Consider the following 13,459-nt stretch of genomic DNA (forward strand, 5'->3'; position numbering starts at 1 on the left):
TTATACTTCAATCTTTCCCACCAGCAGCTCTCATGCACTCTTTGAATTCTAACCCTTCTCCCAGAGAGGAGTCTCTTACAGAACAGACCTCGAGGCTCGATGGCACACTCCTGCTCAAATAAATGATTCATAAACCTGAGACCTTTCCCATCTATCGGACAAAAAAACAAACAGCGTAGGTGTACCTGCACCGATGACTTCTTCTATTTTCACGCAGGAGATGTCTATCTCTTTGGCAAACTCATGGATGGCGTCGTTGGGGTCCTCGTAGGTGAACGGGTCGATGTAGACTTTGACACCCGGAGAAACTAACAGGAAACAAAAACGCAGAAAAGTCAACCTCTAGTCAAACCAGTCTATATAATACAGCTAATGTATGAATGATAATAAGAATGTTATCATCTAGGTAAAGAAAACAACATGGCAAATGTAGAACAACAATATTAGCTGGTTATTTTCTGTTTTGATCGAATTGTCGCTTTTGTCTAAAATGTCAAACAATTATGAAAATATGTCCATTGCAGGTTCACAAAGCCCACGTTGACGTCTCTTAACCAGTCTAGAACCCAAAGATTTTCACTTTTGTAGGATATGAAAGCATGATTAACCAATTATCAAAGAAGTTTGCGATTTTTGCTTATCTGATATCTGTCAACTATTGCAGCAGTTGTTTTTTGTATATATTTTTTGATTTATTCTTTATTTTATTTACATTTTTCGTATTTATTTATATATTTTTTACTTATTTATATGTTGTGAGTTGACATTTTGGGAAAGGATTTGCTTTCTTGCTGAGAGTGAGATTACAGGACGGATTCCACTCCCATGTCCAAACAACATGTCTATTAAAGTTTACATATACACAGTAGTGCGTGACAGACATCAGGCAGACAACATGGTCCGGACTTCCTCTGAGAAAATTGCAAAATGCTTCTCTGACTCAATCAGGTGATTGGATAATTGATTGGATCAGTTGGTTAACTGTACTGGCATGACCATAAGAGCACAGAGGAAAGAGTCGAACACATGGACTCACTGTATTGCTGCAGTTTCTCTGTGTACTCCAGCTCCGAGCCGCTGCGCTGCTTCCTGTAAACAAGCAGCACACAAACAAAAGTCACATTCACATTATCAGTCTCAACCCTGTCTATGTACAGCAAATGAAACTAATATCTAACTCGACAATCAGATGAAATCTCAGACTGCCAGGAAGAATCTCTCAGTTTTTATTCTCTTGCAGAGCTCTTTTTGAAAGCATGTTAAAGTTTAATGAGCCTCTTTGTTCAGTGTCTAATAAAGTGAAACATGTGGTCGAGTGGTAAAATATCAAACACTTACTTAAGGCAGACTACAGCGATGACCACCAACGCAACAATGACCACCAGACCTGCGGAGGCCGAGCCGACGATGAGAGGCAGCTGGTCCTGGACCGACTTCTGAGGGTCACCTGGAGCATTAACGCATACACACACAAATAAGTAAATACCACCAAGAACACTTAAAAGATTAAAGGGCGGCCTGTTCCGCAAGTGTAATGGCCACCATAAAAACTACCAAGCCAGAACCCTTATTAAGGGAAACACAAGCAGCAGACATCAAGAACAGACTGTTAAAGGCCGTCCACACCAAGAAAGAACACTTTTAAAATAGCCAGAAACACATTTCAACCCAATCATGGGTATATCCTATATGTTTGGAGTGCGTAGCTTAGGGCTAAAGTGCGTTGCTTGGCGCTAATGTGCGTAGCTTTTGGGCTAAAGTGTGTAACTTGGTGCGACTGTTAACATAACGTTCCGCAGTGTGGTGTGCTAATTTTGTTTTCAAATTCACATAGAAAAAACATATATTAATTTCATTCATCAATCGACATAGACAAGCAACTAAACTGAGTGAAATAGCCTGTTAGCTAATTTGCTAAATCCACAGGAAGTCAGCTATTTCCAAAATCTCCCTGGAAAAATTCAAATATGAAAACATACAATCAAAGGGTTTTGTAAACACATTGGAGATAACAAAGGTTGCCTTGGGTATTATTTAACTTTTACCTGACTCGCATACATATATAGAGCTATGTTTAAACAAGGAAATGTAAGTCTTATTATACGCTAATCTTATATGTCATCGTTCTCGGGGTAAAAGGCCCTTTATGAGAGATATTGTCCGTACTGTGAAGGCTCGTGCTGAAGTCCATGGGGTTGCTGTAGCGTCCGTATCCGGCCACAGTGCGAGCTCGGACCTGCACCACGTAGGGCGAGCCGGCCCTCAGCCCCTCCACCTTGGCGGAGCTATGCTGGGATGTTACGGTGTGAGACATTGCCTGGCCCTGAAGTCAAAGAAAAGAAATGTAGGTTAGGTGTTGTGAAGATTTTCGAATGGCTTGTAGATGATAAATCAATCTCTTAGTTCATAGTTAGCATTATGAAGTAATACTATTTAGATTTTGAAAAAAAAGATAACACAATGTTCATCTTACAAATTAAACAGGATTTCATGAACGATAAACGCAACATTGTTCATTTCAGACTGAGAGGTTTTGCTGCTTGAGCTCTTTATAGTACGAACCAAATCTCTGGTTGCTAATGCCCTCTAACGTTATTGCTTTTTATTTGAACAATAGTACATATGTATTATTATTTCCATCCTGTAATTTTCAACCTGTTTAATAGATTGCTATTTATTTGAGTATGGATCATTACATTCTTAAATTCTAAATGCATGATTGTCCAGCAACAAGTTAAACCGTGGCTCAGCTTTTGCTGCAATTAATTCATTTAGCAAAGCACTGAGGTAGCTAATCACAAACTGTATATATATGTAAATGCATCTTTCCCACCTATAAAGCCTTCAAAGAAATGGATCACTTACTAAAACTGACCTCACTGATGCTAACCAGACCCTAGCAATATTTTAATGCAGAGCTGTTTTCAGTCCAAACACCCTGCAAGGTCTTTACCATCAAAAGTTATAAAATGGCCATATAATATCTGCAGCACTTCACTAGAGAATTTAATCAATAGCAATGTTGCAGCACTTACATCACCAGTTGCTTGGCTGGACCGGCCCATACTCTTTAACAATAGGCATTTTTAGACTCCACCAGTCTCCCCCCCCCCCCACACACATCACATTTCAATACAACATTTTTCTGCATCGATGAAAGATGCTTCTCTCTGCACAAGGCTGAAAAAGTTGATTTTTTTAGAGTAAATAGGGCGGGCACTGTGACCTACATTAAGGCAGTGGGTAAAAAGTCAAACCTCACCCTTTCATGGTATTTAATCTCGTAGTCCAGGATGACCCCGTTGGGTTTCTCAGGGGGCAGCCATGAAAGGCTGAGAGTGTCCGAGGTGGAGCGCATCAGATGGACGGTGGGCACTGCCGAAGGTGCTGCAGAGGGACATCCGAGAAGACACAGTTAACAATACAGATTAGGTGTCAGATTCTGCCCTGGCACAAAAAGACTTGACTAGAATAGTAAAGTAGTGTGGAATTGCAGTCAGCTTCTCCCAGTTAGGATTCCTTTATTGTTCATTGTAATGGAAGTCCAAACCGGAAGCCAAATTATCTGAAGGAGATCTCTTGGTCTCCAAAACAGACCTACCAAGTGATTAAAATGGGAAAAACACTGAATAAAGCAGTTCAGTGCTAGAAATCAGTTTCTCAAACCGGCAGAAAATAGATGTCTTCAAGAAGCTGCAAGCAGAGTTGCCACTAATGATTGCTGAGGTTGTTTTTCTGATAAAATAGGATCCAGACGTTCAGGAGGACTTTACTTGGAGCTGAATAATCCACAGAGGACTCTTCTTCTCTAAATCCATCCGAACAGGTGATTTCAACTGTTAAAAACACTAAATAAAGCCCTTTCCATGTCAGAAATCTGTGTTTTTCTCAAGATTTAGGGATTCTGATAACTTAAGATCTAGTCATCTGATGACTTACATCCATCTTCCAGTTAAAATACATAATTTAAAACGACCGACTTAACATACTGGCGTTCAGTAAGAAGTTGCTCAGATATATTTTTTTATTGTTGAAAACCTGCGATAAAGTTCTCAAAAATACATATAACATAGGTCAAGTTGTTTTTTCACGGAATTGTTACATATTATGTTTTCAAGGTACCGGACAGTGACGAGTTAGGGGGTTCACATCTTCTAAGTTGCCAAGATTTGTCTCTTTCAAAGTCACCAGCCATCAGAGTAACATAATTATTATTCGAAATACTTCAACCTGAACGGTTTAAGAAAAACGGTACACGTGTCACCTTCACTGTTCCGCAGATTATTGATTTGTGAGGCTTGAAATTGACTCAATTGACAGTCATTGTCCTGGCTCCATAAACTGCAGCAGGGTGGATTAAGTGCAGGTTAACTGGGAGAGTAATTACAGTCTGTGAAAGGTGCTGAGCAGTTTGGTTGATGATGACACTGCAAATATTAAGTGGAGATGTTGAAAGGTGACATTGTCAGTGATGTAACGTTAGACGCCTGCTTGACAGACTGCTGAATGCTGCCAGTGGAGACATTAAATATATGGTAACTCTTTATCTGCCTTTCCTGTAACTCTCTCAAACGGTGCTGCATTAGACAGTTTTCCATCTGTCGCTCTCACTGATAAAGTTCAACAAGTTTTATTGCTGGTGTTAATACGGGTCCGGATACTCATTAGGACACTCATTGACATTGACTGAACGCGGGACCCACTAACCAGCCCGTTTCATTGGGATGTTAAGTGGTATTGATCGGAGCATCTCTATTAACTTGGTCCGTCTAACATCCAATGGCATTGATAGATGTCCTTCTCCTAAGAATATCCGATCCCTTCACTGGTTACTAGCTGTCTGAAATCACTTCAGGACACTGGTACTGGCCTATTATACTGGGAATGGATCCGGTCCTTGCTACATGTTAGTAGGGTTCAGTCAACCAGCTTGCTACTCCCTCACTGCGTGTTGTACTCAGGTACCCCTCACTACAACACAACTGTTTGCTATGCTGGCTCCGAAATGATGGAACGATCTGCCCGATGAGATCCATGTTCCGAGGAGGTACGTTGAAGATAATATTTTTAGTGGCCAAACAGCAATACTACCATTTTTTTTCACCAATGGTAAACAATTTACAGTAAATGTAAGATTTCAGCAGTTAACATAAGCTGTGATGGAAAGGAGCAGTAATGACAAAGTCTTATTTTATGTACTCTTTAGTCAATCACAGCTGCCAATAATTAACATACTTTTAGAGTAACGTGGAAAAAAACAAACTACTATCATTAGATTTTCTCAAACTAAAAGATGTTCATAACACCCTTTATATTGTTCGATAAAGATTTCCACCCCAATTACAGAGATACATATCTGCTCTAAAGGTCACCTTTCATGCTAAATCCACTTTTTCATGTCTTTTATACACAAATACAGTATGTGTCCCCTCTGTGTTAAGAGATTCAGAAAGTTTCAGGAAAAAAGACCATCTCTCTTTTGGTCCTGATCCATCTCTATAAAAAATGAGCTGATCTGGTTTTGGCCACTTTGTGATGTCACAATGTTTTTTGGGTTATGCAACCATTAGCCAATAACCAACAGAGGTAGCCCCCACCCACCTTATCCCCTGAATCTCCTCCTACAGCACCATTGTGTTTTTCAAAACCAATCATCTCTCAGAGGGGCGTGGCCAGCAGCAGCTCATTTGCATTTAAAGCTACAGACTCAGAATCAGCTCTTTTGTAACAGGGATGAAACAGAGGGGTTTATTTGAGACCTGTAATATATTGTTGAAAAAGAGTTTTATAGGGGAAATTTTAAGTACTACTTAAAAAAGCTAAAAAAGCAGAATGAAATAAAAAACACATACCCGCTTGGTTGGTGGTGATGTTGACAGTAGAGTAGACGGGTGAGATGGGGTTTTTCCCAGAAACCCCGTTAACAGCCTGTACCTCGAAGCTGTAGCGGGTGTGAGCCTGCAGATTCCTCACCACTACCTTCCTCTGCCTCAGCCCCAGCCGGCGTGGAGCGATGTCCACGTTGTCGTCACAGCGCGTGCAGGGGCTCCGGTCCCTCAGGCACTTCTTGCACACCACGTTATAGACGAGGTCGCTCCTCCCGCCCGTGTCCTCGGGTTCCTCCCACTCCAAGGACAGCGAGGTCTCGTTCACGCTGGATATAACATTGCGAGGCGCCTTGGGGATCGCTGCACAAACACACACACACACACACACACACACACACACACACACACACACACACACACACACACACACACACACACACACACACACACACACACACACACACACACACACACACACACACACACACACAGTAGGTGTTTAAGAAGGTGGGCAGGCAGATAAGAAAAACACACAAGTGAGGTTTTAGTCATGTTCCCTATGCAGTGCTTACACCCTCTATGGTGATATAAATGTTTTAACATCTCTGTAAGAAGGCAGCAAAAGGAAGTAATACATGTACAGGAATATGAAAAGAGTGTAATCCTATAATTTTTTTATAAAATCCATCTGCACAAAAGCCCAAACAAATCCTTAGGAGGGAGGAAAGGGCAGGGAAACATGTGAAGCATAACAACGTGTGCAGATGAATACATTTACACAATCAGAAACATAACTGCAGCTGGTCTTCAGAAGCACAACGCAATTGTTCATCAACAAGTCATGTTTCTATATGACAAGCATAATTCTATACAGGGTCTTTCTGTAGCTTACGATCTGATTTAATTATTGATTGGGTCAAGATTGGACTGAAAACAGTTCCTGATTAAAATACATTTGTAGATTCATGGTTTGTTAATTTCAGGATCTACTTTAGTCCGATGTTTGCTAATAGGGCTGTGGTCAATGACAGCATTACGTTGTTGTTATTGTGATATCCATAATAACGTTAAATAAAGTTAAAATTGCCTGCCTTTTTTCTTGGCAATTAAAAATAAAAAAAGGAAAATTAACCAAACATTTTTGTGTATGTTTGTGCCTGTCCCATAGATATAAAAATAAATGTTTTTTTTGTAATACATACGTATGTATATATATATATATATATATATAATTTCTTTTTAATTGTGAATTGACTCAGAATCTTAAGCATCTTGATTCTTACATGGATTCATTTTTCCCCAGCCTTAGTATACAGATTTATGATATACATTATGTCTATTCCTATGAACACCCCCGCCCCCCTCTCGATGCATGAGGAACTAATCCACTCTTGATAGAACGTCATGTTCCTGTATCAGTGTAACCCAGGGCCACCCCAGTTCAATATGAAGTGCTGCGTTTTCAGTGCCAAGTGTTTGAAATGCTGGATAAGGTGTGATAACCACACAGGGAGGCAGCAGAGATTGGTTCAGCGCACATGTTTTTCATCTTTTCAGCGAAAGAAGAGAAGGGTCCTCTCTAAGCTTTCAGTGGCAGAACCTGTCTCAGAGCGGAGATGTGGGGGGGGGGGGGGGGGGGGAGACAGGGGAGGCCAACAGCGCTTGTCGGCCAAGACTGCTTTCCTCGGAGTTCAGCTCCTCGGCCGGCTCGCCCTGAGATTTGCTTCCCTCACCCTGTCTTTTCTAATTAGGCGCACACAGTTCAGAGAGGAGGCTCTTCTAATTGGACACCCGTCTAAAACACACGCTGAGCCCAAGCTGCCGGCCATTGACTGGCTGAGCCTCTCTTGCGCAACACAAAGCGCAGGCTGCTTGGCACAGCTTTGACAGCCCGTCGGGACAGAGCTGTCAGAGCTGTGTGTTTGTGTGTGTTTAGTCTGAGGTGCTGCTTGAGTCTCTGACCGCCTGTCTGTGCGCGCTGGTCAATGTCAGAGTCCACTGTGTTCCTGTGACGAGGATCTGGGGAAGACAGTTGCGGGCCCTGTGTGTCATTTAACGCGCCGGAGGCCCCTGGGGGGTGATTTTACACGGTCAAGGCAGCACATGTCGCTCTCCATCAGTACCACTGCCGGGACTCCTCTCAGAGGCCTGTCCATGCACAACAAGCATGACGCTGCGGTCAGCGACACAGAACCTAGTTACCACTGAACGGACGACTCCCATTGGAATCATGGAGCGAGGGATACATCTATCTCTTTAGCATGTTTTTAGAGCTTTTTTCACAACAAAAAATGGCAAATCACTCAAAGCTATTCCCATTCCCACATTGCCCTTAGTTTACAGTATATATAAGATAAGACTGGCTTTTGGCTAGGTAAACGCACAATATCTCATTTTCTGCCAAAACAATAACAAAAGAAGCTGTTTTGTGGCATTGTGAAGTACCTTAGGATAATAGGGGTTTTGTAATTTCAGAATCCTTCCCCCGAGTTGGATTACATTGTTCAGCGCCGAATAATGAGCAGAGGTCTACACTTCCCTTAAACAACCGACCATGTGAAGAAAACTGCTCAACTGAGTAAAGCAGTTTGTTAAAGTTGTTAAAATTGGCGTTTCTCTGATGCTGCTTAGCTGCCACTCATGTTTGCTCAGCAGTTATCTCTGATCACTTGACATCCAGACATCTGGTTAAAACAGATCAAGATGTACTGTAAGTATGTGGTTTAATATTGTACTCAATTTATGATAAAGCATTTTGAGATTAATGCAAAAATGTTGAATAACATTATTTTGAATTTGTTCTATTTGTTTAAACAGTTTAAACCTAAAAATCCCTCTGTGGTGTTCTAATCTCGGTTTATGACTTGAAGCACCACAGATCTTTATTCTGAGTCCTTAGCCAGAAAAAAAAAAAATGCAATATCTGAATCCTGTTGGACCTTCAACACAATGACAGACGCCACTTATCGCTACAATAAGCAGTATTTAATTCAACTTCTGTTTCATCTTATACTATATGTACCATGGTTTTTTCAAGAATAATATAGTATGAGGTAGAGATGGACGAGTCCTGATTCTTCTGGATCATTAACTCGGATCCTAATAATGACCCGGGAGTCACGAGTCTCCCTTCTCCATTAACCCGAATCCTTTGAGTCCTAAACCTGGTGACGTACACATTAAAACTATAAATTGCGTCATTCACTACGCTCCCTATAACATGTAAAACCACATTACAACATATCCCCGTCCATCTGCCTAGCCTTTAGCAAGTAGCTACCAGAACAGAAGGTCCATAGTTTATCATAGATAAGGACTTTGATCCGCTTGCCACCACAAGTCATCGTTTGGCTCAGGGGAAGCGGATCAGACACACTTCCTGCAGACTCGTCAGACTCAGAGCTGTAACCGTAGCAGATCCACAGATCCAGATAGCCACACTGAAACTTCCTTTACAGCCGGAAACATAGTGGACCCGCGGATTCGCGGGATCCGTGGATCCAGATCAATGATCCAGAACAGTAGTAGCCTACGAGTGAGTCAGCGGAACTTCACAGACACAGAGTCAGTGAGCGGACTGAATGAGTGGATTATTCCACACAGCTCCAAACAGCAAACTCGTCGGTCGGACCCGTCATGGTTTTCAGTGAGTGTCAGCTCTGTTTATGATACCGTAGATGCATACTGTGCACAGATAATTTGACGATTTCACCCAGTCAATTGTGAGAAGCCAAATAATAATAAATAATAAACAAGCAGTAAACAATAAACAAGAATTAATAAAAACTCAAAGACTCAATTGACTCAAAGGACTCATAAGACCGTAAAAAGATCCGGATTTGCCATCTCTAGTTGCTAATGTCACTTCCGGACAAAATTATGGCCCCGTCCACTTTCCGCAGAAAATAATAGTTTCTTCATGTCTTAAAGCTGCGAGTCATATATTGAACCTCAAACAACAAATAAACTCAGAGTTACGTTTTTTTTTACTTCCTCTATAGAAAAAAGAAGAGTAAAAGAAACTAATTCAGAATTCTCAGTTTCAGTGTCAGCCTGCTGCCTGCCACGCGTCCACCGGCAGACCCACCGGACATCCATCCCTTATTTATTCTCCGTAAAAATAAAGCTGTCTCTGCAGTTTGACGCTCTATTTGAAAGGATTTCCATATTTCTGGAGAAATTATATCGTTTGGAAAATCTGCATTTTGGTTTGAGGGCGACAGTAAGAGGGCACAGCGCCCCTGTTACCGGTTTAGACAAAACCCTGAGTACATAGTTTACTTTGGGTCACTCACACTACTGTATTATTTTTCTTCTGTATCTCTTTTATGCCTTAAATATACTGTATGTTGCACACTTGAAGGATCATAAGAATTGCAATGTTTTGTTGCCAACAACAATTGTCATGCATAAAACAATAAAGCCTTTAAATGAATCTTTGAAACATGGCAATGACAATTCACCAAACGTCACTCCTGCTTCCTGTGCCTCCTCTCAGAATAACAACATTCGAGGAGCTCAGCGTGCGTGTGCAGTGGACGATTACTTACTGGTGCATGCAGAGTCGGGGGGGTCGCTGTCAGCGCGGTAGAAGCCACTTTGGCAGGGACAAATATTGGCTCCTCGAGCACTGGTGCGACTGTTGGATGGGCAGGGAGTGCAGGATCCCTCCCCAAATTTGGATTTGAAGGTCCCAGGGATGCAAGCTGGATGGGCGGGAGAAAAAACAAACAAAAACAAAAAAGACAATGAGAACAAAAACAAAAATGTGCTTGTCATTTAAAACACAAGAGGCTGTCACATCTGAACAAAACCTGCACATGCGGCACTCGATATTAATGCGAAAAACGTTGATAAGTCCATATGAGATGGCCAACACTTCAACGCGAGGTTCTTATCTTTACATTTGCATGCGCTCTTCACTCTTCCCTCCCTCTACCAGGTGACAATAATCTCCCATTATAAAAGAGAGTCGGGATGACAGCTAAGTCTCGTGTTGAAGAGGAGGATGAAGACGGAGATAGGCCCCCTCGCTGACAGGAGATTGCTGTTGTAAGACAAACAGGAAAGGAGAATGCTTCTGAGAAAACGGGATACACCCTAAACCCATCAATCAGTGTCTGGAGTGTCCTCAGCTCTCCAAAACCACACTGCTGAATACAAACAGGGCATCCACATGCATGCACAAAGCTCCATAATAAGCCAATAAATCAATTCACAAGATGGATAATAAGTCACTACACTGAAAAAACTGAAACATTGACTTTAATTAAATGTATTATGTCAACAAATTTCTGTATTAGGTTAGTTGAAAGCAATTATATTACGTTTAAATACAAATGATTAGGTTCAACTTAATATTATTGCTTTCAACTAACCTAATACAGTAATAGAAATGTGTTGATATTATACATTTAATTTAAGTCAACGTTTCAGTTTTTTCACTCTAAGTACATTTACTGAAGTACTGTACTTAATCACACATTTCAGGTACTTGTACTTGTGTAGTATTTTTGATACTACTTTGTACTTCTACTCCACTACATTTTGGAAGCAAATGTTTACTACACTAAATTTATTTTACAGATTTATTTACCAGTAGCTTTATTAATTCATATTCTCACACACAATATTATTGATTTTATGATTATTTGGAATAGATTAAACCATCAAACATTATATTTAAGTATTTAACAGCAATCAACGTTTTTTATATATTTCACAGTTTCAACTTCTTGTCTCTGAAGATTTGTTACTTTTGCTTTAAAATATTTTGGTTTTTTTCTGCAATGGGTACTTTTACTTCTCATACTTTCAGTACTATTTCCTACTCAAATACTTTTACCTAAGGACCATTGTCGGAGCAGTTATTTTACTCGAAAATGAGTGTTTTTACAGTGTGGTATTGGTTATTTTACTCAAGTAAAGAATCTGTATACTTGGTCCACCATTAGACATCAGAGAAATTAGCAGAGGATATTGGAAAAATATACAACGTGTCCGAGCGGTTCATTTGAATTCCAGAGCGTGACGCTGAAGGTTGCTGATACAGAGTCTTAAGGATAAACCAGCATAAGCCCACACTAAAGAAGGAGTCAGATAAAGGGGATTAGCAGCAAAAGGTCTGGGTATATCAGCCTCCAGAGCCCCACATTTTACTGTTGCCACATTCCTTACTGGTTGTGTAAAAGTGGTGGTCTGGCAAACATCTGTCCTGTCAGTGTGAGGGGCCTCGTAAAAAAATCCCAGCCAGCGATGGAGTGTGATTAACTAGTTAGGCTAAGTGGTCTTTCAGTTTGAACTCGACTTCCAACCCTAATTCCAAACAATGGCACTTTGAGGGAAATCAGCACGGCTAATGGCCCCCGCATTGCAGCTCTATAGCCATGCAATAAAAAGCCAAAGATAAGATGAAAATGTGTTCCTTTTTTTTTTCTCATCCTCTCTGTCTCATAATTCAGCGAGACCTTTAAGGCCCTCCGCTCTGATTTATTTCACTTCTATTACAAAATGCATCATCATTTTCCTCGTTTGTTTGTTTTCCTTTGCTCCTTTTGGAAGAGGGTGCTGAATCACCCACGCTGTCTTTCTTCAATCCATTAACCTCTTTTGGAGGGCACGGTGATTCTCCTGTATTCGATACACTAATGCCCCCCACCACCACCACCAACAACCCCTTCCATTGTCTCCTCTTGTGTTAGCCTCCTTCCGCGGGTAAGAAATGAAACGTCTGAGTGATTAATGTTAGCGTGGCAGTGTTGGCTCACGTTGGGTCTGAATGGTGTTAATGAGTGTGGCCGCCTGTAGATTAACTAACGGGAGGAAATTACACTTCCTCATCGCCACCGCCGGCTGAAGCCCTGGAGAGCTTTTTATCAAGCGTTGGCGGCAAGCTTTTAACCTTGAGCCGCCAAATGGCAACGAATGAGCTCTCCAAACGCTTGTCGACTATTTCTCACGCCCAGGTGAGACGAGGCTTTCGCTTGTCTGTCTTTGACTTCCTGCAACCCCCATCCCCCCATCCCCCTCTCCCGTCCCTTTTCATTCTTCTCATTTTGGCTGCTGTTACCTTCCCATCTTGGGCAATTCACACCTCGCACTATCTCTCTTTCTCTGGTAATATCTCCTTTTCTCCGGACGCCTCTCCCTTCTATTATCTGCATTTTCCTCACACAAAAAGCGTTGCCTCTCTATTCTATCTTTCTCTCCCTCCCGCGCCGCTCTTGCAATATTTGTATTCTGCTCCTCTCTGCAACAGCTCATTAATTCATACTCTCCTCCACCCTCCTTCACCCCCTTTCCAGGAGCCACACAATAAATGCAGCGAGGAGGGCACAGACCGAGGTGACGTGCAGCGAGCATATAAAGGAGGTTTGGTTAAATAAAAAGTCTGAATGTCTGTTAAACACACGTAACCGGGCCGCTGTATCGCTCAGTAGCTAGAGCTGGCGGCCCATATGCAGTGTCCGCTGCCTAGTAAGCTGGTTCGAATCCCGAGCCAGCTGAACATTTCATGCAACGTCCTCCCCTCTATCTCCCCCTAACAACTCTAAATCGCCAATAAAAGCACTCTCTTGGCCCAAAACGTACCGCCGTGTAGCTCAATTGGTAGAGCAGGCGGCCCATGTACT

The 13,459-nt window shown here is 41.7% G+C and overlaps 1 protein-coding gene across 1 annotated transcript in view; it reads right to left on the minus strand.

Annotated features, from left to right (window-relative positions):
- The window catches only part of ephb3a (eph receptor B3a), a 38,893-nt gene that overhangs the window by 11,831 nt on the left and 13,603 nt on the right, over positions 1-13,459 (minus strand). The window contains exons 4-10 of the mRNA XM_063886564.1: positions 10,379-10,534; positions 5,853-6,188; positions 3,263-3,387; positions 2,167-2,323; positions 1,339-1,447; positions 1,037-1,089; positions 186-308 (exon numbers count right to left, since the gene is read on the minus strand). Coding sequence (XP_063742634.1) covers positions 186-308; positions 1,037-1,089; positions 1,339-1,447; positions 2,167-2,323; positions 3,263-3,387; positions 5,853-6,188; positions 10,379-10,534 — 1,059 coding nt within the window. The remainder of the gene's footprint in view (positions 1-185; positions 309-1,036; positions 1,090-1,338; positions 1,448-2,166; positions 2,324-3,262; positions 3,388-5,852; positions 6,189-10,378; positions 10,535-13,459) is intronic.

This window comes from Eleginops maclovinus, chromosome 6 (genome assembly GCF_036324505.1).
Source record: "Eleginops maclovinus isolate JMC-PN-2008 ecotype Puerto Natales chromosome 6, JC_Emac_rtc_rv5, whole genome shotgun sequence".
Classification (NCBI taxonomy): Eukaryota; Metazoa; Chordata; class Actinopteri; order Perciformes; family Eleginopidae; genus Eleginops; species Eleginops maclovinus.